This window comes from Peromyscus maniculatus, chromosome 1 (assembly GCF_049852395.1).
Source record: "Peromyscus maniculatus bairdii isolate BWxNUB_F1_BW_parent chromosome 1, HU_Pman_BW_mat_3.1, whole genome shotgun sequence".
Lineage (NCBI taxonomy): Eukaryota > Metazoa > Chordata > Mammalia > Rodentia > Cricetidae > Peromyscus > Peromyscus maniculatus.
The window spans coordinates 14,275,464-14,300,304 of NC_134852.1; the positions used below are offsets into that span (position 1 = coordinate 14,275,464).

At 43.5% G+C, this 24,841-nt stretch overlaps 2 protein-coding genes across 2 annotated transcripts in view; both read left to right on the plus strand.

Moving 5' to 3' along the window:
* Galp (galanin like peptide) overlaps positions 1-24,841 on the plus strand; it is a 230,325-nt gene that overhangs the window by 60,351 nt on the left and 145,133 nt on the right. The window lies entirely within an intron of this gene.
* LOC102914904 (zinc finger and SCAN domain-containing protein 5B-like) lies at positions 9,520-19,630 on the plus strand. The gene is given in 5 exon segments (XM_076573618.1): positions 9,520-10,868; positions 11,562-11,716; positions 11,883-11,928; positions 18,366-18,498; positions 18,960-19,630. Coding segments are annotated over 5 exon segments (1,365 nt in total). The 5' UTR covers positions 9,520-10,508.

Consider the following 24,841-nt stretch of genomic DNA (forward strand, 5'->3'; position numbering starts at 1 on the left):
CTACAGAGCAGGATTCAGAGTACTGAAGGCTATATAAACACAGTTGTCTCAGCAGGGCAGTGCTGGCTGAGGCCTTTGATCTCAGCACCTCAGGGGCAGAGGCAGGAGGATCTCTGTGAGTATGAGGCCAGAACAGCCAGAGCTTTAAAACAGAGAAATCTTCTCTAAAAACAAAACAAAACTGAAACTAAAAGACAGAGGCCCTGTCTCAAAAATAAAATTAATAAAATAAATGAGTAGGCGTGGCTAGTTCTCAGGTCATGGACTAGGTCTGCATGCTCCTGCCATGATAATGGACTAAACCTCTGACATTGTGAGCAAGCTCCCAGTTCAATGCTTTCTTCTGGTGTCTTTTCTCAGCAGGAGAACACTAAGTCACTTGGCTTTTGTTTTGTTTTGTTTTGTTTTTCTCCTGTGGCTTTGTTTTACTGAAAATGAGTCTTAAAATGGTTTATTTGGAAAAAAATATTCTATTGAAAATTTCATTCTGGGTGTTGGAAAGATGGCTCAGTGGTTAAGGGCACTGACTGCTCTGCTCTCCCAGAGGACCTGGGTTCAAATCCCAGCACCCCGATGGCAGCTAACAACTGTCTGGAACTCAAAGATCTGACCTGCAGGCAAAACATCAATGCAGATAAAATAAAAATAAATTAATTTAAAAAAATCCTTCTAAGCCAGGTGGCAGTGGTACACGCCTTTAATCTCAGCACTCGAGAGCCAGAGCCAGGCAGATCTGTGAGTTTGAGGCCAGCCTGGTCTACAGAGCGAGATCCAGGGCAGGCACCAAAGCTACACAGAAAAGACGCTGTCTCAAAAAAAAAAACCCACTTTTTAAAATTCTATTTTCTTTCTAATTTTGTGTGTAGGATGGGGTAAGGGAAAATGTGCCAAATGGGCATGCCAACACATGACAACTTTTAGGATCCGGTTCTCTCCTTACACCATAGGGGTCCCGGGGATCCAACTCAGGCATTGTTCGAAGCATGCTCCTTTACACACTGTGACAATCAATGGCCAGAAATAAATATCTCTCTCTCTCTCTCAATCTCTAAGAAATTTTTTCTTTATTTCATGCATTTGTGTTTTTTTTTTTTGCCTGAATATCTCCCAGGAGAACTGGATTACAGGTGGTTGTAAGACATCATGTGGGTGCTGAGACATAGACCAGGGTCCTCTGGAAGAGCAGCCCGTGTTCTTAACCTCTTGACCTTTTCTCCAGCCCTAGACATAAATATTTCTAAGAATGAATTTAGAAAACCAGAGATGTGCTCCTTGGAGGATGCTGAAATCATGGAGAAAGTTGTCCCCAGAGAGGGTATGGAGACTCAGCACCCCTGAAGGTTGTCCTATCCATCTCTTCATTGCATCCTCTGTAATATCCTTTTGTTTTGTTTTTCAAGACAGGGTTTCTCTGTGTGACAGCCCTGGCTGTCCTGGAACTTGCTCTGTAGACCAGGCTGGCCTCGAACTCAGAGATCCACCTGCCTCTGCATCCGGAGTGCTGGGATTAAAGGCGTGCACCACTACCGCCCGGCTGTGAGGAGGTCTTAAATACAGGCTTACAGCACAATGGGAGAACTCTGGAGGGCAGAAGTTTGCTATCGATGTTTTACAATCTTGCATCTAAGCTGTTAACACCCATTATGTAGGATGCACAAACAAGGAACTTCCCTTAAGCATTCAGGAGGGTGGAACCCGGCAGGGAATTAGCATAGGGAGGATATCAAGGGTCAAAGTCAGCAAGCAAGGCAACAGTTACCCAAATCGGGAGCCAGGGACCTACAGGTCCCCCTTTTACTAATAAATGAGCTTCTGCCTTAGGTTGCATGGGACATCAGCAGGTCACCTTACCCGTCATGGAGACCCCTGCCCATGCCACACAGGCGCTCGAGACAGAAACTCTTAATTTTTTCTTTTAACAACATGTTTGGATTTAGAGAAGAGAGCCACACTCCAACTTCAAAGCCAGCTTTGATTATAATTAACTCATGACTACACCTTTTCTAGAAGTAAGGAAATATGGATGTTTAGGTAGTAAGATTTTTACCTTGTAGAGAATATTGATATCATTAGGTCAGAGTATCATTTTTCTTTGCTTGTAAATTTTTCTTAGACGTTTTCCCTTCTTTTCTAATTGTCAGACATCCAAGGTCTTTTGACTTCTGGAAGATGGGTATTTCTATTATCCTGCAGAGACAACAAACAGAACACTGCGCTGACCCTTGTTTAGTGAGTTTTCCTTACAAGTTGTAGAACTGTCAGGAACTTTCTGCTGTTTGAACAGAATCTTTACCAATTTTGTTGGCATCCATAGCTTTTTCTCCTATGGAAACAAAAGCAAAAACCCTCCCCCAGATTAACACATATCCTGGTTTCCATTCTGAGGTCAGCACGTCTTTAAAGAACACAGGCTGATTTAACTCAGTAATTTTTTTCTACTATGCAGTGTCTCTCCACAGCTGTTGTTCCTTTCTCATTATCATTAAGAAAATTCAAGGTTATTAAGACACTATGCAATCTATCCCCCATTCTGTTTATTAAGCATTTCTTTTAAAGTGCGATTAGATCTTTCTACAACCGATTGTCCTGTAGCATTGTGTGGTACACCTGAAATATGCTTTATATTATAATATTCAAAAAATTTTTACTTTACTGGAGACATATGCCGGAGCATTGTCAGTCTTAATTTGTACAGGTAAACCTATTATGGCCATGACTCCTAATAGGTGTGTAATTACAAAACCAGCCTTTGCAGAACTGAAAGCAGTTGCCCATTGAAATTCTGAAAATGTATCTAGAGTACATATACATATTTTAATTTTCTAAATTCTGCAAAATTAAACACATCCATTTGCCAAATGTCATTTCTTTATATACCTTTAGGATTATTTCCTGCAGGTAATGAAGTTTGGTTATAGAAAGTAGGACTTCTTTTACAATTTCCTTGGCTTGTTGCCAAGTGATAGAAAAATCCCTTTTTAAGCCTTTGTTTTTGACAATTTTTTTGTGAAATTCTGAGGTCTCCAGCATATTTCCTATTAATAATCAATCAATTTCATAATTACCTTATGCTAGAGGACCTGGCAGACCCATATGGGATCTGATATGTGTTATATATGTATAGGATGTTTTTTATTCCTGACTATTTCCTGCAATTGTATAAATAACAAAGTTAATTCTGTTTTATCAGGAATACATTTAGCAGTTTTGATTTTATCAGAAATAAATTTAGCAGTTTCAATATGTAAAACAACTCTTTCTGCATATTGAGAGTAAGTAACTATATTGAGAGGTTCTGTAAAGTCCATTAGTACCATCAGAATGGCATACAGTTCTGCTTTTTATACAGAATCATAATGGCTTTGAACCACTTTACTTAAATCTCCAGATTTATATCCCTCCTTTCCTGCTTTATTAGCATCTATATAGCATATTGAGACTCCAGAGATTGGTTTCTCTGTACAATGTGTTGAAGGACCAAACTGGTCTTTCCCCTCTTCCCCCGGGAGACAGGGTTTCTCTGTGTAGTTTTGGTGCCTGTCCTGGATCTCACTCTGTAGACCAGGCTGGCCTTGAACTCATAGAGATCTGCTTGGCTCTGCCTCCTGAGTGCTGGGATTAAAGGCCTGTGGCACCACTTTATGGTTCTTTTTATGAATTTAATTCTCTTGCTTTTGGGATAACTGTTGTTAATCTGTCCCCCCAAAATTACTGCAAGCTCTTTGACAGTATTTGTTATCTTTCCATAAAGAGAAAACTTTCTCATTAGTTAAAGGTCATTAAGAATCCGCAAGTGATCTCTCCTGATTTATACCTCTTGGGTCTAATTTTTTGTACAAGTATTTTATACCCTAAGTAATTAATAGAATCTCTTCTGTATTTTTTAAGGAGCAATTTAAAATCCCCAGCTAGGCAAAGCTCTAATTCTTTTACATTATTTCTAAAGTATCTACCTTTAAATCAGCTAACAAGATACTGTCCATATAATGGTAAATTACAGATTTTGGAAACTATACAAGAATTATACATGAAATAAGGATAAATCTTTTTTAAAAAGAGAGAGAGTGATTTAATTCAGGACCCTTTAACAGGCTCAGCATGTAAAGGAGCATCCTGCTAACCATGACCTGAGATGGATCGCCAGGACAACCCATATGTGGAAGGAGAGAACAGCCTCCCCAAATGTGGTCTTCAGACCACATGCCCTTTTGGTACACCTGTCCCTACCCTCATTATGCACACAAAATAAAGAAATAAAATGACAGCCGGGTGGTGATGGTGCACATCTTTAATCCCAGCACTCAGGAGGCAGAGCCAAGTGGACCTCTGTGAGTTCAAGGCTAGCCTGGCCAGCAGAGCAAGATCCCGGACAGACACCAAAACTACACAGAGAAACCCTGTCTTGAAAAAAAAACAAAAAAAACAAAAAAAACAACACAAGAAAAACCCAAAGAATTTAAAATAAGTATTTTTCCACTATAAAACATTTTAAGACATATTTACAGTAAACAAAGGCACAGGAGAAAAACAAAACAAAACAAAAGCCAAGTGACTTAGTGTTCTCCTGCTGAGAAAAGACACCATAAGAAAGCATTGAACTGGGAGCTTGCTCACAATGTCAGAGGTTTAGTCCATTATCATGGCAGGAGCATGTAGACCAATTCCATGACCTGAGAACTAGGCATGCCTACTCATTTATTTTCTTAATTTTTTTTATCCTTTATTTATTTTTGAGACAGAAACTCTCTTTCTCTCTCTCTTTCTCTCTCTCTCTCCTCCCCCTCCCTCTCTCTCTGTAGTTTGGTGCCTTTCCTGGAACTCACTTTGTAGACCAGGATCGAACTCACAGAGATCCACCTGCCTCTGCCACCGAAGTGCTGCCATTAAAGGTGTGCGCCGCCGCCGCCGCCGCCGCCGCCGCCGCCGCCGCCGCCGCCGCCGCCGCCGCCGCCGCCTGGCTTGTTTTGTTTTTCGACAGGATGTCTCTGTGTAACAGCCCTAGCTGTCCTGGAACTTCCTCTGTAGACCAGGCTAAGCTTGAACTCACAGAGATCCTCCTGCCTCTGCCTCCAAGAAGCTAAGATTAAATGCATGAGACACCATTGCCCCTCTGAGTCAGAGTCTCTCTATGCAGCCCTGGATACCCTGGAACTTGCTGTGTAGACCAGAATGGTCTGAAATTTGCAGAGATCCACCCCTCTCTGCCTCCTGAGTGATGCTATTAAAGATGTGTGGTTGGGCGGTGGTGGCGCACGCCTTTAATCGCAGCATTTGTGAGGCAGAGGTAGGCGGATCTTTGAGTTCAAGGCCAGGCAGGTATACAGAGGACTTCCAGGAAAGGCGCAAAACTACACAGAAAAACCCTGTCTCAAAAAAAAAAAAAATGTGTGCCACCACACCTAAATAGTTTATTTATTATTTAAAAATATTTTCCTTAATGTTTTACAAATTGCACACATGCACACAACATATTTTGATCATATTCCTCTATTCCTTGCCCTATCATGTCCCAGATCTACCCTGTTATCCTTTAGAGATTGAACGAGGTAGGATCTCACTACACTTGGCAAATTCTTTGCCACTGAGACACATCCTTGATTGTCCCAAGGTCTTACATATTTGTTTATTAGAAAGGGTCTCTTGTAGCTCAGGCTGGCTCCACGCTGCCTTAAACTTCTGAACTTCCTACCTGGGATTACAGTGTGTGTGAGCACACCAGGTTTTCTACAGTGCTAGGAACAGACCCGCAGCCTACTACAAGGCTAAGACAAGCACTCTGATGCCTGAGCTGAATCTCCGGCAGGGCCTGAAAAAACTTTTTTTTTCTTTTTTTTTTTTTTTTCTTTTTTTTTTTTTTTTAAGATTTATTTATTATGTACACAGTGTTCTGCCTGCATGTATGCCTGCAGGCCAGAAGAGGGCACCAGACCTCATTACAGATGGTTGTGAGCCACCATGTGGTTGCTGGGAATTGAACTCAGGACCTCTGGAAGAGCAGTCGGTGCTCTTAACCTCTGAGCCATCTCTCCAGCCCCCTGAAAAAACTTTTTATTCATTTTTTTTTTCTTTTTTTTTTTGCTTTTCGAGACAGGGTTTCTCTGTGTAGCTTTGCGCCTTTCCTGGAACTCACTTGGTAGCCCAGGCTGGCCTCGAACTCACAGAGATCCGCCTGGCTCTGCCTCCCGAGTGCTGGGATTAAAGGCGTGCGCCACCGCCGCCCGGCATTTTTTATTCATTTTTTAAGTTTGAAACATGATCTCACCAAATTCCCTAAGCTGGCCTTGGCTGGACGATCCTCCTTCTCACTAGCTGGTATCACAAGCCTACATACAGGACCACACCCAAGTTGTTTAATTAGTTCACTCCTACCCTGTGGCAGTCCCAGGATGTCTAAAAAGACATCTATAATGGTGTCTAAAGGCTCCAGGCAATCACTGAGAAGATTAGCAACCAGAAGACAGTCCTGTGGATCCCTATAAAAGCCATGATCCTAGAGCTCCTGGCACTTTCCTGAGAGATCTCAGAAGAGTCAAGGCTGCTGCAGGGATGAAGACAGGACCCTGGAGGTAAGTGAACCAGGGAGGAAGGTGGCTTAGCAAGGCTGTGTGTTCATATGCGGAAAAGAGGCTGCTGCAAGATTTAGCTGGGCATGAAATGAAGTACCTGCAACTCCGCACCAGGGAGCTGAGGCAGGAGGATTACGCGTTAAACAGAGAAGGAATTCCCTGCTGCTACTCAGGGCGGCAAGGTGAGGAGTTCACAGCAAACAAACAGAAGAGCCCCCAGGTACATTGAACCTCCGCTGTGTCCTTTGATGAACTTCATTCTGCCTTGTGATCCTGCTAATCACCATGATGCTTCGCAGATTCCAAGCCTGGATTCCACCTTGCTCCCGTCTGCATCTCTTGATGCTCTCGGTGGGTCACATGGTTGCATGCTGGAATTTGTTTGTTTGTTTATGGTTTTACCAGACAGGGTTTCTCTGTGTAGCCCTGGCTGTCCTGGAACTCACTCTGTAGACCATGCTGGCCTCCAACGCTTTTCTTTTCCTTTTTCTTTTTTTTTTCAGAGCTGAGGATCGAACCCAGGGCCTTGCACTTGCTATGCAAGTGCTCTACCATTGAGCTAAATCCCCAACTCTGGCCTCAAACTCATAAGAGACAGGTCTGCCAGGTGGTGGTGGTGCACGCCTTTAATCCCAACACTCCGGAGGCAGGTGGATCTTTGTGAGTTCAAGACCAGCCTGGTCTACTAAGTGAGATCCAGGAAAGGTGCAAAGCTACACAGAGAAACAAAAAACAAGAACAACACATACAAACAAAAAAAGACAGGCCTGTCTCTGCCTTCCAAGTGCTGGGATTAATTCGTGTGCCAACATCGCCCTGTTTTGGCTGTTATTCCTTCTTGTTTGTTGGATGGTTTTTTATTTTTTGGGTTTTTGTTTGTTTGTTGTTGTTTTTGTTTGGTTGGTTTTTTTTGTTTGTTTGTTTTTGTTTTCCCAAGACAGTGTTTCTCTGGGTAGCTTTTGGAGCCTTGCTCTGCAGACCAGGCTGGCCTCGAACTCACAGAGATCCGCCTGGCTCTGCCTCCCCAGTGCTGGGATTAAAGGCGTGCGCCACCACCTGGCATGATGTTTGTTTTTAACTTTATTTCTGCATTGCTGAGGACAAGACCCAAGGTCTCAAAGATGCCAGGCAAGCACTCTACCAACTGAAGTACATCTCCAACCTTGCATCTCATTTTGTTCTTGTCTCTCTGTCTCTGACAGGGACAGGGTCTTCCTATGTAGCCCAAGCTGGCCTAGAACTCAGACCTTTCTGTCTCTGCCTCCAGAGTACTGGGATTATAGGCGTATACACCATAATGCCCAGTCTGCAATTAACTGTGTTATTTATATTAAAATTATCATTTTAATTATTAAAATAATTAATCCAGGTACTAGGCACACAGAGAAAGGCAGATCTCTGTGAGTTGGAGTCCAGCCAGAGCTCCACAGAGAGACCCTGTCTCAAGAACCATTTTGTGTGCTGTGGCCACTGCTCTTCTAGAGGACCCAGATTTCATTTCTAGTGCCCACAGAGACTCACAATTGCCCACAGCTCCAAGTCCTGTGCACTAGGCACAAATGTGGTCCAGAGACAAACAGTCATATAAAACATCCAAACACGTAAAATTTAAAGTTTTAATTTTTTTTCTATTTTCTTTTGGCCAAGCGTAGTGGAGTCAGATACATGCAGATCTCTGAATTCAAGGCCAGCCTGGCCTCTGTGGTCATCTTTCACAGAATCCAGTCACAACCCATATTTTTTTGTTTGTTTTTTTGTTTTTTTTAAATTTATTTTGTATAGAGCATATATCACTGCAGGCCAGAAGAGGGCATCTCGTTATGGATGGTTGTGAGCCACCATGTGGTTGCTGGGAATTGAACTCAGGACCTCTGGGAGAGCAGTCAGTGCTCTTAACCTCTGAGACACCTCTCCAGCCCATTTTTTTGTTTAATAATTTGTTTTGTTTTGCTTTGAGACAGGGTTTCTTTGTATATAGCTCTGGCTGTTCTGCAACTGGATCTGTATACCAGGCTGCCCTCAAACTCAGATTAAAGGTGTGCATCATCAAGTTGGCTACAAACATTTTTTTCTCTCAAGCTTTTTTTTTTTTTTTTTTTTTTTTTTTTTGGTTTTTCGAGACAGGGTTTCTCTGTGTAGCTTTGTGCCTTTCCTGGAACTTGCTTTGGAGACCAGGCTGGCCTCGAACTCACAGAGATCCACCTGGCTCTGCCTCCTGAGTGCTGGGATTAAAGGCGTGCGCCACCACCGCCCGGCTCTCTCAAGCTTTTGTATGGAATTTTCTCATGACTATTTTAAGTAATAAATACTTAAAATCACTTTCGACACAATTTATATAATTAAAACTTTATTAGCATATAAATGATTTATACTAATAAGTTTTTAATATATTATTTAATTTAATAATTATGTTTGGGGTTTTTTGGTTGGTTGTTTTGTTTTTTTCTGGTTTGCATTTGTGTGTGTGTGTGTGTGTGTGTGTGTGTGTGTGTGTGTGTGTGTGTTTTGAGAGAGAAAGAGATAGCTTCACTGTATTCTGGCTGATCTGGAATTCAAGGTAGACCAGGCTGGGTCACAGAGATTTGACTGTTTTGCCTTCATGATTAAAGGTGTGCATCACCACACCCAGCAGCAATTCTGTGTGTTTGTAAGTGTATAAACTAGGAAGTGAACTCTTAATCTAAACAGCAGCCAGAGTTCCTAACCACCTCTATATCTCCCCTGCTTTTTGGCTGTTTGGTTTTTTTTTTTTTTTTAGACAGGGTCTCACTGCAAAGTTCTGGCTGGTCTGGGACTGACAGATCTGCCTTCCTCTCCCTCCAGAATCCTGGGACTGAAGATGTCATGGCTCCAAACCTTTAATCCCAGCACTTGGGAGGTGGAGGCAGGCAGATCTCTCTGAATTCCAGCCAGCCTGGTCTACAGAGCAAGTTCCAGAACAGCCAGGGTTAAACAGAGGGACCCTGTCTGGAAAAAACAACAACAGAAAGGAATACTGTTACTTCTGTGTGCAGATGGTGGAAACGATCTCACCTGTGCCCATTTGAAGATGAGATCAGGAACCACTGATTCTTAAAGCCAGCATTTGTAGGAACATGGAATTGGAAGACTAGGAGGAGTTAAGTTCTATATATTTGTTTTTGTGTTCTGAAACTGAATTTTGCCCAGGCTAGCTTCAAACAACCCTTCTCTTTTAGCATCTCCAGTGTCAGGATTATGGGTTGAGCCACCATACCCATATGTTTTGTTCATTGTTTTTGTTTTTTGAGACAGGGTATCTCTATGTAGACAAGGCTGTCCTCAGAGATCCTCCTGCCTCTGCCTCTAGAATAGGGACTAAAGGTATGTGCCACCACTGCCCAGCATCTTTGATTTTGAGAGTCTGTTGTATCCCTCAACTTTTTTAAACTTGGTATTTATATATGTAACCTACAGTGGTTTTAACATCATGGCAAGCATCAGGTTCCACCTGTCCCTTGCCTGGATTACAGATGTATTTCATGATACACAGCTCGACTAGAGTAATTGATTTTATTTTTAACAGTCTTGGGAATGGGGTAGGTGCCAGGTCTCACACATGGAGACCAGAAGACAGCTTGTCAGAGCTGGTACTCTCCTTCCACTGTGTAGGTCCAGGAGATTTAGCCGGGGTCATTGGGCTTGCCTGGAGACACCTGTACCCTGAGCCATCTCATAGATTCATAGAAAGGATTAATTTCTGCTTTACTAAACAATCCCATTGTGTTTTGGGGAGGCTATATTATAAGGAATGATGGCATTTACAAGGCAGCAGAGTTAAACTGATCTGGCTCCTTCTTGCCTCCCAGGCTTCTAGACCAACACCGAGCCCATCCCTGTGGCTAAAGGAGGAGGTCTGTTGAGACCGGAGTCATTTTATAGAATTCCAACCTGTCAGAGACCAAGGGAATATTCCCAGCAGACATGGCTACCAACCTGCCACCAGACAGCCTCCCCTCAGAGCAGACACCATCACCTACATCCCAGGACAGGAATTCAGAAAAAGAAGACTACAGCCCTGAGGTCTGGCACTTGAAGTTCAGAGCTTTCAGCCCCTCAGAGCAGTCGGACCCCATCCAGGATCTGAAGAGGATCTCTGAGCTGTGCTATCAGTGGCTGAGACCAGACCTGAATAGCAAGGAGGAGATCCTGGATCAGCTGGTGTTGGAGCAGTTCATGATCTCCATGCCTCCCGAACTGCAGGCCTTAGTGAAGGAGAGCGGAGTGAAGAGCTGCCAAGAGTTAGAGAAGATGCTGAGGGATGGTGGGAAACCTCAACATTGGGTAAGCAGAGCCTTAACTGTGGGCTGAGGGAAAGGACAGCCTTGGGGCTGTGGGGACCTGGAGGGAGAACCCCCTGAGGGTCCTGTGCTTAGTCAGTGGTTCCTAAGAGGAGGGTTTGGCTTCCCAAGTGATAAATGGCAATGTCTGGGGACCTTTATGGGCTTGTTTTGTCTTTGTGAATGTGGTCCAGACACTTGGCTTAGAGCCAAGGAATTGTGCATATTGGAAACAGGGTAAGCTAACAGGCTCATCTTGAGTCAGAGTGCAGGAGCCTTGTTTTGGTTTTTTACCCTTGAATCTGTGTCTGGTGCTCATGCAGGCCACAAGAGGGCATCTGATCCCCTAGGAGCTGGAGTTACAAACAGTTCTGAGCCACCATCTTGTGGGTGCTGGGGATTGAACCTGAGCCCTCTGGAAGAGCAGTCAGTGCTCTTAATCTCTGAACCATCTTTCCAGCCCCCAGCTCACTCCTTGTTTTTTTGTGACAGAGTCTAACGTAACCTTACGGACTAACGTAACGTAAGGTCCTCAGTTCACTGTGTACCTGAGTATGACCTTTTGGGCCAGTCTATGTCCAGGAAGACAGATTTGTAAATATGTCAAGCTGGGCTGCTGCATCAGCCTAGAATAGTGCTGTGGGAGGTACATCCAGGCTCTTAGCCAGGGTCTCATCCTGTTTCCTTTCCCCTACAGTCCATAGTCCACTCCCAAGGACAACTATATCTCCTTCGGGATCCAAGTGTTAAGAAGGTTGAAGCCGCAGAGGATGAATGGGATGATGTGGAATTGTTCCAGGAACACCCCACAAATGAGAGTGAGGAGCCTCTCAACAGAAGCCAGGCCATCCAGTCTGTGGTGGCGCACACCTTTAATTCCAGCACCTAGGAGGCAGAGGCTGGTGGATCTCTGTCAGTTTGAGGCCAGCCTGGTCTACAGAGCGAGTTCAAGGACAGCGAGGACTCTTCACAGAGAAACCCTTTCTTAAAAAACAAAACAACAACAAAAATAACAGAGGCCAGGCCAGAACCCGGCAGAGACTGAAGAGCCAAGCAGTAGCCAGGTGAGCCGGTGACAACTATTTCTGGTGTGAACTGGGAGAAGCAACTAGAAGATGGGAGTTTTGAGGGATCTGGTAAGGGTTTGGGTTGAACATACCAGCAACCGATGGACATCGTCTGAAGAATGAAGACCCACCTACCTGTCTGCCTTAAAGCTTTTAGCATTGAGTATGGAGAACACCTCTATGATGACATTTAGAACAGGTATTAATCTATGAGTACAGAAGGATGTCATTAGACATCACTACATTGACATGTGTTTTCTCAGTCCTTTTGGCTTCACTGCATATGTGTGACATTAGTGTAGTTTGGTCTTCTTGCTGGACAGCTAGCAGAAGGAGCAGGGGCTGTCTCTCACTCTTTACAGGTGTTTGGGACCCTGTTCCTCATACCTCATCCCATTGTCCAAAGGTAATACATGGGGAGGTGCCCAGTCTTACTACAACTTGATATGCCATGCTTTGTCGTTATCTATACGATGTCAGATTGGAAATGGGGAGTTGTGACAGCTACCTCTAGTGTCTTACCTGGGGTCTCACCTTGCTGTGGATATCACTCTGTTTAAATAAAATGCTGATTGGCCAGTAGCCAGGCAGGAAGTATAGGCCGGAGAAGCCAAGAAGAGAATTCTGGTAACAGGAAGGCTGAGGCAGAGAGACATTGCCAGCTGCCGCCATGAGAAGATGTTAAGATACCGGTAAGCCACGAGCCATGTGGCAACTTACAGATAAATGGAAATGGGTTGACATAAGATATAAGAACAGTTAGCAAGAAGCCTGCCACAGCCACACAGTTTATAAGTAATATAAGTCTCTGTGTGCTTACTTGGTTGGGTCTCAGCAGCTGCGGGACTGGCGGGTGAGAGAGATTTGTCCTGACCATGGGGTACCAAGAAAACTCTAGCTACAAATGGTGCCCAATGGGTTGGCAAGAGTTTCCACCTAAAACCTGAGAAAAAAGATTCTAAAACAGAATTAAAAATAGCTTCCTAGTTGTCAAGTTAGCAGCAGGCTGTGGGTTTGAGCTACTATGGCGGGTTCCTGGCGAGCGGGTTTGACTGGCAGTATGGCAGGAATGAGGTGTCTCCAAGCCACACATGATGCTGCCTGGTGGATTTAGTCTTGCTAGTACAAAAAAAAAAGTTTCTGGGCTACAGGCTGCTTTGATAGAAGCATAGAACCATTGTTTCTAAGAGTTGATGGCTCCCAGAGCTGGCCATGAAAGGACCATGGTTATGTTGAGAAGGTGAAATGGGCGGAGCAACCAGCCACATTGCCATTTCAGTCTTAGAATGCTGCAGTTTAAAGCATAGGTTCACAATAAGACAGATTCAGATGCAATAGTTTACAATGTGTGTAAAATAGAAATAGGCTTTAAAGAGACCAAAAAAGGTGGCATATACAGTTATATAAAGAAATACATAGTTTTAAAAAATAAAGTCTTTAAAGAGATAGTAAAGGTAGTATAAAAAATAAGCCATGCAGCCGGGCGGTGGTGGCGCACGCCTTTAATCCCAGCACTCGGGAGGCAGAGGCAGGCGGATCTTTGTGAGTTTGAGGCCAGCCTGGGCTACCAAGTGAGCTCCAGGAAAGGTGCAAAACTACACAGAGAAACCCTGTCTCGAAAAAAACAACAACAAAAAAAAAGCCATGTAAAGATGGATATTACACAGAATCTGGATTGTGTTGTCTTTGATATTCTTAACTGCAGAAAGACATTTGATGATAAAAGCTGTTGAGTTAAACCAATATATATATTGGTTTAATATATATAAACCAACTTTATAAAGGTACCATGACTTCAAAATTTGGATGTAAGGATATGTTGCTTTGGAAAGGAGGCTCTGCTTTTGTTTCCACAGAAAGGCAGAGGCTGTGGATTTGTTCCAGATTAAGATACATGAGGTTTGACCAGCCAAGACCCCCTCAAAGGTCTCAGATGACACCATGGCTCAGATGATCCAACATCCAGAATGGTTTCAAGGCAACTGGCTCAGGATACACCCTCACGGACTACTCCATAATCCTAAAATTTTCTTTGTGTCCCCATAAGATACAGTGCCCCCCTCCAGCAGGAAGTAGTAAGAGAAGCTACGCCCAAATTCCCAAATATACCAAACTGGCTTTGGAGATGGAATGGGCTCACTCCTTCTCTAACCCAAACATATTGTTTAAAAAAATGGCCGGGCGGTGGTGGCGCACGCCTTTAATCCCAGCACTCGGGAGGCAGAGACAGGCGGATCTCTGTGAGTTCGAGGCCAGCCTGGGCTACCAAGTGAGTTCCAGGAAAGGCACAAAGCTCCACAGAGAAACCCTGTCTCGAAAAACAAAAACAACAACCAAAAAAATGGTTGAGAGATTCTTTTGTCCCATATCAGAAGAGCCCTCTGGTATGGGACAGAAAAACCAATATTTTTATTTAAATCAGGTTGATTATAAATGCAATCCCTGCCGGGCGGTGGTGGCGCACGCCTTTAATCCCAGCACTCGGGAGGCAGAGGCAGGCGGATCTTTGTGAGTTCGAGGCCAGCCTGGGCTACCAAGTGAGTTCCAGGAAAGGCGCAAAGCTACACAGAGAAACCCTGTCTCGAAAAAACCAAAAAAAAAAAAATGCAATCCCTTTCTAGAGAAAAAAAGGGGATATGATATAGATATGATAGGATGAAAGGGTAGATTAATGAACCTACTTTTAAAGAGCAACACTTGTTTGAAATGTTTTACATTGGTATAGATTTTAGTTTATTGATACAAATTTAAAGTTAATTTTGTTATACTATGTGTATATTTCTACTCTTGTTTAAGGTATTATGTTTGTACAGCTCATTTAAAACTGTAATGGATAATTAAGGAATAGATTAATAATTAGTCATCTATGATAATCATACTTGTAACCATGTTAGTTAAGTCTTCTAGGTATACATAGATATATTTCAGATAGATAGGTAATCTTCAAACAGTTCAAAGACCTAGAGAATATGACATTTAAAATGTTTCAAAAATTTGGACTTTCTGGATAGTGAGACGTGTCCGCTTCTGGCAGCACTGGATTTACTTCAGAGAGGAGGATGGGCATCAAAAACACTCTATATAGCTTTATCTTCACCTTGGCAAAAATAGCCTTTTGGGCAAGAAACTGATCTTGCCTGGACTGCTTTAAAAATGTATCAACTGGACATGCAGGACCCATAGGAACTTTGCTTGGCAAAATGGTCCTTCAGGTTTCTGCTTCGCAGAGGAAACTGCCAGACATTCTACAGGACACAAACAGAAGTGACTGAGAGACTCTAGGCCTGTGGGCTGAAGACAGATGCCCCAACTTTACAAAGGGACATTAGGTGACTGTCAAGGCTACCAGCTGTCTGTCTACTCTTGCAAGATTCCCAAAAGTTGCTTGCATCCTTCTCCCATTTCTCAGGTAGTATTATATCCTCCTGAAGTCTTTGATGTAGTTGAAGACTAGAAAGTTATAATTATCTTAGTTATGATGAAAGATAATTTAGATATGAAACCTTAGACACGCAAATAAGGATAGATAGGATATCTTCTTTAATATTGTAACTGTAACTCTTGCTTGGTAATTGTTTTGTTATATGTAATTTTACTATGTGAAAGTTAAAACTTTCCTTTTTGAAAAAAAAGGGGAAGTGCTGTGGATATCACTCTGTATAAATAAAATGTTGATTGGCCAGTAGCCAGGCAGGAAGTATAGGCAGGAAAAGCAAGGAGAAGAGAATTCTGGGAACAGAAAGGCTGAGGCAGAGACGCTACCAGATGCCGCCACAATAAGATGTTAAGAACTGGTAAGCCACGAGCCATGTGGCAAGTTATAGATTAATAGAAATGGGTTGATTTAAGATATAAGAACAGTTAGCAAGAAGCCTGCCACGGCCATACATTTTATAAGTAATATAAGTCTCTGTGTGTTTACTTGGTTGGTTCTGAGAAGCTGTGGGATTGGCATGGGAGAGAGATTTGTCCTGACCAGAGGGCCAGGTAGAACCAAGAAAACTCTAGCTACATCACCTGTTCCCTTACCCACAGTCCATAATCTCCATGGACAGACATTCCTTTCACGGGGTTTTGATTTGGAATTGGCCAAAGCCAAGGCTGATGAATGGGATGATTTTGTGGTAGTGTTTTCAGAGGAGATTTTCAGCAGTAGACAGGCTAGCCAGAGCCACAGAACCTGCCTGGGACAGAGCTGTCTGCCATCAGGTAAGCGTGAAACACTATCTCTGAGGAGAGATGGGAGATTTGGTAAGGGTTGGTTTCAGACCCTTTGGCCATCGATGCCTCACATGCTGGGATGCTGGAGAAAGCAGACTCACCATCCCATGTCTCTCCCACTAACACTCATCATGAAGAGCACGGAGAGGACTGGACAGATGGCTCAGCTGTAAGGAGCACTTGCTGCTCCTCTGAGGACCAGTGTTCGAGTCCCAGCACCCTCCTCAGGCAGCTCACAGTTAGTTGCCTTTAACTCCAGCTCTAGGGGATCTAAGACATCTTGTTTCCTTGGGTGACAACACATTGACACATCAATAATAAGCTCAGGGTGGAGAATGGGCTGGAGAACTGGCTCAGTGGTTAGGGCACTTGCTGCCCAGCCTGATGATCTGAGTTTGAGTCCCAGGTCGTCTAAAATTTGAAGGACTGGTTTCCTCCTAGGGCAGTTTGACTCCTGAGGGTGATTGCTCGGGGAAGCTTTAGGTTTTGTTTTGTTCCAAGCAGAGTGCCCAGTAACTCAGGCTGGTCTTCAAATAGCCACGTAGTGGAGGTTGGTTTTGAACTTGTGATATTCCTGCCTTTACCTTCCAAATGCTGAAATTAATGGGGTGGGACCACATCCTCTGGAGGTGTTTTAGCCCTGTTAACCTACATGGATCGCGTGACTAGAAATACATACCTATATTTTTCCATTTAAGAGACAGTCTCTCCACATAGTTCTGGCTGTCCTGGAACTTAGCAGGCTGGCCTTGGACTCAGAGACCCGCCTGCCTCTGCCATCTGAGTGCTGGGATCAAAGATGTGCAAAGCCACACCTGGCTGCTCTGAGTTTTCACAGTGTGCAGTCGCTGTGACTTCAAAGTCACAATATGGAGCAGAGGAGACCCTCCCCCGCCCCAGAAGTAATCATTCAACTTCGAATTTTTTAAAAGTTATCCTGCTTTTATAGGTATTTGTATTTTTCTTGTGTGTGTATCTGACACCACATGTGTGCCTGCTGCCTGCAGAAGCGAAAAGGCATCAGATCCCCCACCATCACCTGAATACAGATTACAGATGGTTGGGAGCCTCCTTGTGGGTGCTGAGACTCAAACCAGGTCCTCTGCAAATCAGCTGATGTTCTTAACCTGTGAGACATCCCTCTTCTAGCCTCATTAGCCCCAAATGTTTTTTTTTATACTAAATTTTTTAACATTTATTTTACATACCAACCACAGTTTCCCTCCCTCCTCCCCCTGTTCCCGCCTCCCACCTCCTTTCTACCCCACCTCAGCCACTCCTCAGAAAGGGTAAAGCCTCCCCTGGGAGTCAACAAAGCAAAGCATATCAAGTTGAGGCAGGACCAAGCTCTTCCCCTGCATAAAGCTGAGCGAAGCATCTCAACATAGGGAACAGGTTCCAAAAAGCCAGTTCATGCGCCAGGGACAGATCCTGGTCCCACTGCCAGAGGCCCCATAAACAGACCACACTACACATCTGTCACCCGTATGCAGAGGGTCTAGGTTAGTCCCATGCAGGCTTCTTAGCTAACTGTCTAGAGCCTGTGGGCTCCCAGGAACATGGATCAGCTATAGTGCCCATTTGAGAGGCATTTTGCATGTAGAGTCAAGGGCAGGAAAGATCGTGCATAGAGAATTAAAATAGCAACCAACATGACGTGTAGAGGTATGGCGGCTCCATGGCAATGAGAATACAAATAAGAGGAGAATATTGGTTTATGTAGGGTATTGGTGTGGGCCATAGAAGTATGAACAGAGCCAGGGGGGCACGACTTTAATCCCAGCACTAGGGAGGCAGAGACAGGAGGATCTCTGTGAGTTCCAGGCCAGCCTGGGCTACAGAGTGAGATCCAGGACAGGCACCAAAACTACACAGAGAAACCCTGTCTCAAAAAAAAAATTACCAAGAAAAAAAATTGTTAAAAATGCTGGGGAGGGGTGGCACACGCCTGTAATCCCAGCACTTGGGAGGCAGAGCCAAGTGGATCTCTGTGAGTTCGAGGCCAGCCTGGTCTACAGAGCTGGTCCAGGACAGGCTCCAAAGCTACACAGAGAAACTCTGTCTCAAAAAAACAAAACAAAAAGAAAAAGTATGAACAGTTTCACAATGGTGGGGAAAACTGAGTTGCCCAGATCAAGCAGAGACAAGATTCTATGCTCCACCTCTCCACTGAACAAACACACACCCATAATTCTTCACTATTCCCGGTCAAGAAAGAAGTTTTGTTGGATACAGCACCAGAGATCAGAGAACTGGACTACCTGAGGCCTCAGCAGAGTCCGGGGAGTGACTCCCTGAAGGGCTGGGACCTCCCTGTTGATACCTCAGGACCCTCAGTAACAATGGGTCCTGGTGAGTTCAAGATGGAAACCTACTGAGGACTCACATCCCCTTGCCCAGCACTCCCTTCCTGTGGGAGGAAGCTGACCACCCACTCCCATCGCCTCTGTAACTAGCCTTCCAGAGCATTAACAGGCTGAGCTCTCAGGCTTGGGATGTTGATGGGATGTCCACAGCCAACATGAGAATTTATCTACAAAAAGTCTAGTATGATCCAGATGATCTTTAATAAGTGTTGTGTGTCTTAGTGGGGAAAGGCACTGGCCCTCGAGCTGACTGCCTGTGATCCATCTCAGGACCCTCATGGTGACAGGAGAGAAACAACCCAAAAGTTGTCTTCTGACCTCCACATTCTTAGGGTGCCACCTCCCTCCATAATGGAGTAAATAAATGCAATCCATTTTTGAGAGGGACTCTCAAGTTTTAAATGTTGTATGTGGACATCCTTGCATCAGATTCTGTCAGAGGAAAGGATGTGAAGATGTCCCAGGAAGATACAAATACAGATGCTGTCACACCCTTCACCCATGTTCTGGAAAGAAGAGATTTAGCTGCACACACAGATCTTCAGAGTCTCTCTAGTTCCAAGGGAGACAATGTTCCCCCTTGTCAAGGAGGGGCCTCCTGTGTGGACAGGACAGAAGATGGCCAGCTAGGGCTTGCTACCCTACGACCTGTGGAGCCTGTTGATCATCTCGCCGGCCAGGCTAAGTTTGTGTGCAGTGAATGCAAGAAGAGCTTCCTGTACAGGTCTCAGTTCATCATCCACCAGAGGTCACACACAGGAGAGAGACCCTTTGAGTGCAGCGTGTGCAAAAAGAGGTTTGTGCAATCCTCAGACCTTCGGGTCCACAAGCGCATCCACAGGGGTGAAAAGCCTTACGCGTGCAGCATCTGCAGCAAGAGGTTTGCCCACAAGTCCACTCTGCGGGGTCACCTTAGGGTCCACACAAAGGAGAAGCCTTATGAGTGTGAGCACTGTGGGACATGCTTCAACCACAAAGGCAACCTCAGTGTCCATCTGGGAACCCACAGCGACTCAAGACCTCACAGATGTAAGGAGTGTGACAAGGCCTTCAGACAGCATGGGACTCTGAAATGACACTTGAAAATCCATCCAAGAATGACATCCTTGTGAGTCTGTATCCAGATTGAAGTCTTTTCCTAGAGAGACTGTTGCTAGGTTACCCTTGTTACATGGCAACACCCTGGGAGCACTTAAAGTGATGTCTCATCCCTTGAAGATCTGAGGACAGTTCTATTTCACTATGCCCCAGTGGTGTGTGTGTGTGTGTGTGTGTGTGTGTGTGTGTGTGTGTGTGTGTGTGTGACAGGATCTCACTATGTGTCACTGGCTGTCCTAGAAACTCACCATGTAGACCAGGCTAGTTTGAAACTCAAGAGACTTTCTTATCTATGTAGTCTAGATTGGCCATGAACTTGGAACCGGATCCCTACCTCTGCCCAGAGTGTTGAGTTGCCTCTCCTTGGAAGGCTTTTGTTATATTTCGTTTTTATTTGGTGCTGTTATCCGCAAGTTGTCAATATTGAATAAAAAAGTGGGAATGATGTTTGTCTTCTCATAACACTTTAAAATGTGATTTTCCAATAAATTACTTGGTATCTGTCCAAGGACAAAAATTTTATAATTGTGTGTATGTCCTCCCCATTACCACTATTATTATTATTATTATTATTATTATTTTGGAGCTAAGGACCAAGCCCAGGGCCTTGAACTTGCTAGTTAATGCTCTACCACTGAGCTAAATCCCCAACACCTTATTTTTTAAAAAAAAAAATGATTTTTCAAGACAGAGTTTCTCTGTGCAACAGTCTTTAACTGTCCTGGAATGAACTTTGTAGACCAGGCTGGCCTCTGCCTCTCAAATCCTGGATTAAAGCACATACACCTACCACCTGGATTCTCACAGATTTTTAGAATATTTATGGGTGCTTTGCCTGCACACAGTGTGGGTGGTACCTGAGGGGGTCAGATAAGTGGGCTGCATCTCTTGAGGCTGGAGTTTCTGAGTGTTGGGAGCAGTTATATGGGTGCTGGGATCCAAACCCACCTGGTTCCTCTGCAAGAGCAGCCAGTGCTCTTAACCACTGAGCCATCTCTCCAGCCCCTAGTCACATAATTAAGGAGGGTACTTTAAATCATGAACCACTCAAATTGCCCTTAAATGTTAAGCAAGTCAGTTTACTCTAAATTCAAAGCAAATGAGTCAAGAATTTGAGGAAATTATTTGATCGTTTTGGCTCTTTGGGTGGGGCACTCAGCTCCAAAATAAATCACACATAGGCTTATTCTTAGTTATTAATGCTGGGCCTTTTCTTGGTTTGTTTCTTGCAAAATTTCCTTAACTTATCACATCTACATTTTGCCTCTGGTCTTTTTCCTTTTCTTACTTCATTTATTTATTTACTTACTTATTAATTTATTTATTCATTCATTCATTTTTTTAAATGCCAAATGCTGTTTATTGAAAGAGGGAGGAGGTCTTAAATACCGGCTTACGGCACAATGGGAAAACACTGGAGGGCAGAAGTTCACTACTGATGTTTTACAATCTTGCATCTAAGCTGTTAACGCCCATTATGCAGGATACACAGACAAGGAACTTCCCTTAAGCATTCAGGAGGGTGGAACCTGGCAGGGAATTAGCATAGGGAGGATATCAAGGTCAAGGTCAGCAAGCAAGGCAACAGTTACCCAAAACGGGGAACCAGGGCCCTACAGGTCACCCTTTTACTAAAAAATGAGCTTCTGACTTAGGTTGTGTGGGTCGTCAGCAGGTCACCTTACTGGTCATGGAGATGCCTGCCCAGGCTACACAGGTGCTCTGTCTTAGGTTGATGAGCACCCCCCAGGCATTACCCGTCTCTGAATACTCATTATCATACAGGCTCAATCATGTGTGAGCTGCAGAGTTAACTGCTGCCAAAGATCTCAAAGTGGCACTGGGCTTGCAATCTGTGTGTTCAACACAGAAAAGACCAACAGAAGTCCTAACCCACCCATAGCCAGTAGGCTAAAGGCAACTGAGCCATTCCTTTCCTTAACGAGCCTTACTACAAATTGGAGTCCGTGTAAGATGGTATCCCAAAAGCAAATGGAACTTGACTTTATAAATTTATAATTTTCAAAGCCAATTGAAATGTATATAACTATTGAATTAAATTTATCATGCCCAATAGAATGAAAGATTAACTAACTGTGGTAGCTACTTTTGCTGCCAGGGTCTCCACAGTGCTAACTGTAGTAAGCAATTATGAAATAGTAGCCCCAGAAACAGTAGCAGTGGTGGCTGCCACTGCTATAACAGCAACAACGGCAGCAGCAATGTCAAATTCTCTTCTGGAGCATGTGGGCATCCACTGGCATGGATACAACTCCAGGAACACGAATGGCCAATGCCCATTTTTCTTGATCCCAGCTTGACTTAGGCTGGCAGCTCTGCAAAAGAACAACTAAGAACCATAAAGAAAAAACTCCTTTTCTTACTTCTATATATCTTACTCTTACTCTGTGGCTGGCTGTGTTAGCTGGGTGGCTGAGCCCTGGTGTCTGCTTCCTTCTCTGGCTTCTAGGACTCTCCTCTTCCAGATTTCCCCTTCCATATATTCTGTCTACATGCCAGCCACACCTGTCCTCCTCCTGCCTCACTATGGGCTGTTTTGCTTTTTATTAGACCATCAGATGTTTTAGACAGTCACAGAAACGCAGCTTCACAGAGTTAAACAACTGCAACATAAACAAAAGTAACACACCCTAAAATAATATTATACAACATTTCCCACTTTTTGTCTAAATAAAAAAAAGGTAAGGCTGGAAAGATGGCTCAGAGGTTAAGAACACTGACTGTTCTTCTAGATGTCCTGAGTTCAATTTCCAGGAACCACGTGGTGGCTCACAACCAATGATGATGTGTTCAGGTGTGCTCTTCTGGCCTGCAGTGCAGGCATATGTACAGGCAGAACACTGCATACGTAATAAATAAAGAAGTGAAAATTAAAAAAAATAAAAAATGAAGGTTTTAACTTTAACATGCTAAAACTATATACAACAGAAAAAATTATCAAGTTAGAATTACATTTCCAATATTCAGTGTATTTGTATTTAGCAAATTCAGAGAAAATAATGCGTCATCTATCCTATCTTAGTGAATCCAAAACTTTGTACATAATTTACTTTCTATCATATCTAAAGAAAGCTGCAACTATAGTTAATCACGTAATCAACTTCAGAGATCCAGAAGGATATAACATTATCTAAGAACAGAGACATTTGGGTGCCTGGACAGTCACCTAAAGTTTCTCTGCAATGTTGGGGCATCCACCTTCATCCTACAGGCCTAGAGTATCTGGCAGACTTTTCTATGAATCAGGAATTTTGGACGTCTTGCCTTGTTTTGGCAAAATTCATCAGTCACTTTCCTCTGCGTCCTGCAGAATGTCTGGGAGAGTCTTCTGTGAAGTAGGTATTTTAGGAATGAATGTCCTGCCTTTTCCGGCAAGTTCAACAGTCTTTTTTCCTGTGTGTCCTGCATGTCCAGTCTGCACAGCAGTCAAAAGCAAGAGCAGTTCCTTGGTCCTGTGGCTAGCCTTGCCACAGTGAAAGCAAACTCCATAAGGAGTTTCTTCAGTGCCCATCATCTCTGACATAAATTGATACAGCCAGGAGCAGAGTGTCTCACTGCCATAAAAAAACTTTAAATTTCAAAGCATTTTAGATGCTATATTCTGTAGGTCTTTGAAGTGTCTGAAGACCATTTATCTAAAATTATACCTATTTAATCTATAAAATATACCATTACCTCCTTGGGATCTCGACTTGTACAGTGACTCAAGACATTAGGGAAACAAACAGACTAGGTTTTTTCTGTTTTTTTTTTTAAACAAAAAACAGGTTTTAATTTCAAAGTGCAGGGTTATTTGAAACTGGAAAATATTTTCTCTGTAGAAAATTGTAAAAATAATATTTTCCAATAAGCCCCTTTAAGCCAAATGAGAGCTGAATTATACATATAAATATTGATTAGATTCTGGGATACAGAAGAAACCTATCTTCATCTGTTCAGAGCCCTATGTTTTCCTTAAATTGTAGAAGTGAGATTCCTACTCATCTTCCCCTTCACTGTTTGATTTATGGCAGATATTTTTCTAGCCTCCTGTCCTGAAAGTACAGCCCGCATATCCTTTCATAAGCTTGATACACTACAAATTCTTATCCTAAGAGTGAAATGTTTCACTAAAGCTTTCCCAGTGATTGGGCAAACCCAGAACTTATTATAAGCCACAGTCATCCTAGGCTCCTCCCTGCTAGGTAGCCTCCCTGGATCCGTGGGTTGCAATCCGACTGTCCTTTGCTTTATATCTAGTATCCACTTATGAGTGAGTACATACTATGTTTGTCCTTCTGGGTCTGGATTACCTCACTCAGGATGATATTTTCTAGTTTCAAGCATTTGCCTGCAGATTTCATGATGTCATTGTTTTTCTCTGCTGAGTAGTACTCCAATGTATATATGTGTCACATTTTCATGATCCATTCCTCAGTTGATGGGCATGTCTAGGTTGATTCCAGGTTCTGGCTATTCAGAATAATATTTCTATGAACAGAGTTGAGCTTGTATCTTTGTGGTATGACTGAGCATTCCTTGGGTATATACCCAAGAGTGGTATAGCTGGATCTTGAGGTAAATTGATTCCCAATTTTCTGAGAAACCACCATACTGATTTCCACAGTGGCTGTACCAGTTTGCATTCCCACCAAGAGTGGAGGAGTGTTCCCCTTGCTCTGCATCCTCTCCAACATAGACTGTCATCAGTGTTTTTTATCACAGCCATTCTGACAGGTGTAAGGTGGTATCTCAGAGTTGTTTTCATTGGTATTAATCTGATGACTAAGGATGTTGAGTATTTCCTTAAATAAGACTGGTTTGTTAAAATGGATATCACAGCCAAGCAGTTGGGGAGCCGCCTTTAATCCTAGCACTTGAGAGGCAGAGGCAGGTGGATCTCTGTGAGTTCAAGGCCAGCCTGGTCTACAGAGAGAGTTCCAGGACAGCCTGGGCTGTCACACAGAGAAAACCTTTCTTGAAAAACAAAACAAAAGGATATGACAGAGGATGCAATGAAGAGACAGATAGAACAAACTACAGGGGTGCTGAGCCTCCACACCCTCTCTGGGGACAACTTTCTCCATGATTTCCACATCCTCGAAGGAGCAGATCTCTGGTTTTCTAAATTCATTCTTAGAAATATTTATATCTGGGGCTGGAGAAATGGTCAAGAGGTTAAGAAAATTGGCTGCTCTTCCAAAGGACTCTGGTCTATGTCTCAG